Raw genomic sequence first — 7,191 nt, forward strand, 5'->3', positions numbered from 1 at the left:
TGGGATAATATGTGATAGTAAATGTGAGATAGGGATGTTTTTCAATTTTTAACACATAAGAATCTAGAAATTGATGTGTAGATTGGTATTTAGCTTTTCTGCAAATACCTTCTGCTGAAATTACAGCTGCAAGTCTTTTAGGGTGTGTCTTCACCAGCTTTGTACGAAACTGAATTTTATTTGCAGATTTTTCTTATGATATACTTCAGCTTGCATAGAACATCAAGTTTCAGGTTTTGGAGCAGATTTTTAATGGATTCAGGTCTGAACTTTGAGTGAGTCCTGCTGAAACATTCAGTTTTGGCACCAGCTTAATGTTTAGTTTCACCTCCAACCCAAACTCAAGTCTGTTGTATCTTCTGACAGATTTCTCCCAGGATTGCTGTGTATTTATATTCAACCCTTTAATTTTATATCAATTCTGAAGAAAAAGGATCCCCACAGCATAATAGCCACCATAATGTTCTATAAACTGTAATTTTCCTTCCACTTCACCAGCACTGTGACAGTCTACCTTATAAAAGCTTTATAAGATACTAAAATGTCGTTTCATTTACTTTCTTTCTATCTTTTACAGAGATTTGAGAATTAAGGTTTTAATTTTTAATCAGAACATACATTTTCATGTTTTTAACACTTTATAGGAGCTCATCTGTCTAATTTTTTGGGAGAGGGAAGAGATGAAGATTAGGATGTTTTGGTGAGAGGAAGGGAGAAGAATACATACTGCATTGGGTACTGCGGCTGATGTCATTTCCTAAACACCATAATTGGACATCAATGCCAACATCCAGCTGTGCAGAATGGCTAAATGAAAACACATAAACGCAACACTCGGTCCGGGAGAGAGAGGAGGTCGGTGCCTCACTGAGCCACTTAAACCTTAATTGCTCGGACCTCGCAGTCTCTCTCTCTCTCTCTGCCTCTCGCTTTCACAGACACACCTGAGATGAGCTCCCTCTGAGAATCAGCTGCCCGGGTTGGTTCCGATGCGGCCCCTCCTTCATAGTTCTGGACCGACACATTAAATGGGTTAAGCCTGACCGGGAGCCGCGGGAGATCCCTTCCCTTCAATCCAACGCTTGGACGATCTGAGCTCCGGGCTCTCTCCTCTGATTCAACAGTGCAGGCTGAATTTTAATCGTGATTGTGTTTGTAGAAGAAGGAGGACCAGCAGCAGCAGCAGCAGCAGCAGGAGCAGCGCATCTCAGACACAGACCCGTGGGCGGCTGCGGGTGCGTCCGTCTGGGCAACACTGCTTCATCCCAACAACCCCACATCTTCAAGACATGGCGAGGAGAAGTGGGCTTTAAAAGGAAACTATATTCTGATTAATTCATGTTGGTTCACCAGCGTTTTCACCTAACCAGTTGATATTTTCCTGAACAAGTGTCTGAATAAAAAAAAAAAAAAAAAAGAAAAGTGAGGGGGGCACATGACACACCGGTGGATTCCCGAAGCCAGGTCCAGCACCGAGACTGAATGAGTCCATCTTCTGTTGGTCGGACTCCTCCAGCGGACAGGACGGATGCAAACGGACTAAACACACCTCGGCAGCTCAAATCAGCACCAGCCTCTCGGCCACCGGCGCACTAGCGGAACGGGAGGGGACTCTGACACCGGGGGACCAGCTTCTTTGGCAGGTATGGCTGCGCTGGTCACCTCTGGGTGAGGGTGCTAAAGGTGCTGAAGGTGATTACCCACAGGTCGCTCCTCCTGATGCCCGCAGAGCCGAGCTGGTGGCTACACCTGTTGTGGATGCGTGAAGCGTGCGTGTTATCACTTCCATCTGCACCTTATGCTCGTCTTAATGGCTGACAAACACGATGCGTGTGTCTATATGTCCCACTATTTCAGCGTGTTTCTGGCCATCTCTGCGCGGACGCAGGTGTGCGCGGCGCGCGTCAGTACGCGCTGCGTGGGTTTTGATCGATGTGATTAGGTGATTATAGGTCCATCGCGAGCCATAAGTGTAATTACAGTGTAATTGTCTGTGCGCGCAGCGGGGTGTGAAGCTCTACATCATATATCATGCTTGGTGGCTTCATCAGCGGCTCTGATGTTCAGCGTGTAGCAGCTCGGCTCTGATAAATGGAGACTGACTGCAGTCCAAACCTCAACAGCACTCACTGTCAACTCCACAGTCTCCGTCACATCATGGTCAGATCTGTCACCTGCCCTGCTCACACTCATCAACGCCAAGTAGGAGACAGTCCTGAGGACAACTGGTGGACATTTGTCCTCCAGGAAACCGAGTTTGTTGGTGCAAGCCAAGCTTTTTCTTTTCTTTTTTTTAATGCGTGGGTGAGTATGAAGGAGGAGGGGTTGTTAGTTTATACACACACACATATATATTTGACATGTAGCAGCAGATTGAAGCTTCAAGCTGGGAGGCACCAGCCGTGTTCCCCTTTTCTAGACGCCTCAGACCATGATGCCCAGTCTTTTTTTTTTCTCCCCATGTGGTGAAATCTGTCATTGTCATTTCAGACCACCTGAGAGAAGGACAGTGATTCAAATTTATATCCAGCGCTGCTGCTTCAGCTGATCACCAAGTTTAGTTGCAACAGAGTGAATTGTACTGTTCCACATGGTTTGATTTGAGGTGCAATAGTTTTTCAGTGATTACCTGTTTTGTTTTGATAACATTGTCACTCAACTTCACAGGCAAAAAAAAAAAAAAATCTATTTTCATTTAATTTGTTGCAGCACATTGATGGTTCTATCTGCGTTTCCCTTCTTGGTCGGGTCTTCTTGATCCACAGAAGGCTTAAATCAACATGTTAATTGATCAACTAGTTTGATTGTTTTTCTGTCAGTCGGCATTCAGAGTTCACTACGGTGTCCCGCATGGCTTAATTTTAGGTCCAACGCTGTTTAGGCTTCATATGCTAAGTAGAAACAACCTTAATTTCAATATCTAAGCAAACAACACAAAACATTACAACATAAACTAACAACCTCTTTAACTCTGCACTGATCAGGCGTAACATTATGACCACCTGCCTAAAGATGTATCGACCCCCCTTTTGCAGCTCAAATAGCAGTCACCCATAAAGTCTTGCACAGTATAAATCCTTTCCGCGTGACGTCACTCTATTCGAAACCCCGCCCACTCCGCCATGACGACATTAAAACAACCTGCGCGCTACAAAACAAAAAAGAAAACGCACACCTGGTAGCCTAAAATCGCTTTTATTTAGTTGATTTCGCAGTAAAAATGGTCACAGGGCGCTGCGCGGCCGGCTGCACAACCAGACAAGGATGAAAACCAAACTTGTCAGTTTATTGTATAACTTTTAATGAGGAAAGATGCGGCGGCGGTGGATAGCAGCCGTCAGTCATACTGACTGGCAGCCTTTCGGTGTAACCGCGGATTTGCAGCGAACATTTTTTACAAGGTAAGAAGATTAATGTTCATAAGCTTTTTTAAGTAAGTATGATTAGAAACATATCAAATATCGTATTATGGAGAAGATACGCGTTTAACCGTCAGTAACCATGGAAACAGTGCCCCACCGCCATGTAGCCTAGCATGCACGAAAACAACTGATTAGCGTCTCTTCTGTACGTTTTTAAGGCTGCTCCGGTTTAAGGGGAATTGCCATTTATGACATAGTGACATAAATCATGTGTGAATTCAGGCAAAGTCGGTAATTTGATCAGCACGTCAGGAGGGAGCAGGTATGGGTCGGTTTGTTAGCTAGCTGTTTCTAACTTCTATAAATCCCGCCGTCTTTGAGCCCCAACCCAGGTGTGTTACGTTCACAGACAAATTAGCTTGACTCGAACAAGGAGAAGCCATGAATAAACTGACAAAAACAATTTAGGAAAACAACTTTAGTTCAGTACTTCGGATCCTCACTTCCGGCGTCCATGCTGGCGCTTAGTGACGTAGTTGCAAAGGGTCAGTATGCCAACAGTTTTCTGTAAACTGAAGCAGATTATAAACTGGTTCATAGTGCATATCCAGTATCTTTCTCGATTTTTGAGAGAGATTTACTGATCCAGACTGGAAACATTCCACGAAAAGAGACATTTTAGAGACGCTCCAAACCAGTCATTCAGCTCTCATAAGTAGACCTGTCACAACAATCAATAAATCAATTAATTTCATGATAAATTAAATCAAACTCAGTAATTTCCATTGGCATGATTTGTTGTTGTTTTTTCTCTTTCTGCCAAAAACTGGATGACAAAAGTTTTTTAGTCTGGTGCTTCAGTCTCAACTAGCCTTTTGTTTGGAGGACAGTTTTGTTTACTTTATATTATATTTACTTTTTATTTACTTTATAATTATTTTTTTATTAGTTTCTGTTGTTTTCTTTACTTATTTTCGATATTTAAATATCTTTGAGTTCAATGTTAAATGTTCATCAAAATTAAAAGTTAATTGAACAATATTATTGTTTATCGCAATAACCTCTGGAACATTTTACTGCCCATCAAAATTTGTTATCGTGACTGGGCAACTTATAATTTAGCCAGTGTGAATCTTGTCCTTATGTATACTCCTAATTTCCTGCTAAATCGGCAAGTAATATGAGATTTTACAACCCCCCCAAAAATTGGGATGACCTTTTGTCTGTGAGAATGTTAACAAGAAATGAAGTCAACACCTCGCACATTTTAAAGTCCCTTCATTGGCTACATGTTTCTTTCAGGGAGAATTTTAAGACCCTTTCCCCAAACTAAAGCAGAAATCGTTTTTTTAGGTGTTCCAGAACAGCCAGGTCTTCTGGTTGAATGATTTAATTATGCCAAAAGAAATCTGATCTAAAATCTTTTAATGAGCTCCCAGAAGGCCTGAAGGTGACTGAGAGTGATTCATTTTTTTTTAGAAAATAAACTAATGCATTAAAAATTAAAAACTTTTGACTTGAAGTATCACTGTATTTCCATATTGACTGATTGTCTTGTCTTGTCCAAAATGATGAACTGTTGCAGCAGCTTATTTCCGGCATTAGATTGATCTGAGTGACCCAAGCTGAAGTTGCAGCGAGGCGACTGCAGCGCCTCTCCTGAGGAAATGGTTTTAGAAAGCGGCTTGATGGGTTTGAGAAAGACAGCTGAGATCACAGCTGTGCTGTGACTGCCTGGATATGCCCAAGGTGACATCACTATGGGACACTGACAATGTGTTGTTGTGCAGAAGGGGGAAACCAAGGACACTGGGAATAATTTGATTTCCATTTATCATTTTATTATTGGTTTAAGTTCTGTAAATCCAATAAAAAAGCACTTTTATTGTAGGTGGTTTGTTGATGTTGCACATGTCCTCCTTTGATCCATAAATTGACACTCCCTCATTTGTTTGGCTTTGTGGTCTGTGGCAAATGATAAATCACAGCATCGGTGCTTCAACTTATGTTTCATTGTTTTCGTCACTTTGCTTGAGCTCTTATTGGTAAAGACATGCAGAGTAACATACTGTTTTACTGACTTGTTGATTTAAATATTACAGAATTCAATGTAAACCTGCTTTAAACCTTCAATATAGGAAAAGCACAACATAGTGCATAATTATGATGCAGCAAAAAAATAATGCATGTTTTCCAACATTTTTAAAGGTAAAACTCTGAACTTGTCTCTAGCTGCACAAGTCTTTGGAGTTTGTTTCCATCATCTTCAGATCTAGAGACTGATGCAGAATTGCTCAGACGAGATGAAGGACTTTTGTGAGCAACATGTTTTTAAGCCACAAATTCTGGCTTTTCTCTTCTAACACATGAACATGTTTTAATCTAAACCGACCTGCAGTTTCAGAGAAAAATCCATCTTTCACCTTTACTGAGGATCTTGAAAGGTTTGATCCGAAGTGAGACAGAAATAGAGAATATTTCTCCTTCCGCCACCATGTTTCCCAGTAGGAATGAAGCATTCAGAGCAAAGTGAAGTGCTGTTTGGCAGTTTCCAGATAGGCTAAAATATCTCATTTTGATTTCAACTAACAGGCGCACTTTGTCATTCTTGGATTTTGACAAGTATTTTCTTCTCCACTCTTCCATAAGCCAGATTTAAACATTTCCACAACTTTATTCCTGATCTTTCTCAAGAGTTTCTTCATATCTAAAAATTAGATGCGTATTCATGTATAATGTGGGACAAATTTGAATGAGACAATTGGGGGTAGGATTTATTAGTCTTCTGTCTATTCCTTTTCAAGCTGGACCTGGACGTTTTGTTGTTTAAGTTTCATTATTATTATGATTTTTTATTTTTTTTGGTTTGTAATTATTTAGACATTTTTCTTCTGAGTCAGTTGGTTGCTGTGGTTTTTATTTTTTAGTATCGGATAAAAAAGGGGCTTCATACAAATGCATGTTATAATTTTATGGTCTTTTTGTTTTTTATTCCGTTTAGGTGACACCAACAACTTTATGTTGGTCTCGCATAAAATCCCAGTAACATTTTGAAGTTTGTGGTTGTGTGAGGAAAGGTTTAACAGGTATTTTTACTTTTGCAATGTTCTGCATATCGAATGCACGTTGAGCCCAAATGCAGGTCTGGTTTGATTCCTCTATGTTATCCTATTAGTGCTGTCTGGCTGTGATGGCCTGTGGATCTGCAGCTGAAAAAAAAAACACAGTTCTGACCCCTTTCTGCCATTCTGGTAATGCATTTGTCTCTCTGGGGAATAATATGAGGAATGTGGAGGGGGAAAAGGGCTGATTCTCCCCCTCAAAGCCTGTTCTCAGTCTTTTTTCCTTAATTTGAGCCTCTCCGTTGGGTGTAAATTTGTTCTCACTGCAGGCTGGAAACTGGGCTCCCTGGCATTCAGGTAACCCCACAGTTCAAACACCGTCAGCCAGCCCACTTTATTTCGCTCTCTTCATCCCGCTCCCTCCATCCCAACCCACCTATCAACCCGCATACCCGTCTATCTTTACGCCACTCTTCTTCCTACACTCAGGCGATGGAGGCAATGGAGCTTATCAGATGGAGGCTTTCTGCTAAAGACTGTGTCTGTCAGCTCCGATGTCCATCTCTTTGACAACATTCAGTGATTTCACAAGTTGGTTAAAAAAAATTATCAGAATAGAAAGAAAGATAACAGACATTGACAGATAAAGGAAAAAGGATACAAATGGGACAGATTTTTGTGATTTGTGTGTGTGTGTGTGTGTGTGTGTGTGTGTGTGTGTGTGTGTGTGTGTGTGTGTGTGTGTGTGTGTGTGTGTGTGTGTGTGT

The 7,191-nt window shown here is 41.4% G+C and overlaps 1 protein-coding gene across 2 annotated transcripts in view; it reads left to right on the forward strand.

Annotated features, from left to right (window-relative positions):
* The first annotated feature begins 779 nt into the window (after nt 1-779).
* Nucleotides 780-7,191, forward strand: part of caln2 (calneuron 2) — a 36,212-nt gene continuing 29,800 nt past the window's right edge. The window contains exon 1 of one of the 2 annotated variants that reach the window (XM_008427395.2): nt 780-1,643. Coding sequence is in view for 1 of the 2 variants with exons in the window: in XM_008427394.1 (XP_008425616.1) it covers nt 3,313-3,401 (89 nt within the window). In the remaining variant the exon portion in view is untranslated. Of the gene's footprint in view, nt 1,644-3,125; nt 3,402-7,191 lie in introns of those variants that run through there. The other variant, XM_008427394.1, reaches the window with a different exon arrangement.

This window comes from Poecilia reticulata, linkage group LG14 (genome assembly GCF_000633615.1).
Source record: "Poecilia reticulata strain Guanapo linkage group LG14, Guppy_female_1.0+MT, whole genome shotgun sequence".
Lineage (NCBI taxonomy): Eukaryota > Metazoa > Chordata > Actinopteri > Cyprinodontiformes > Poeciliidae > Poecilia > Poecilia reticulata.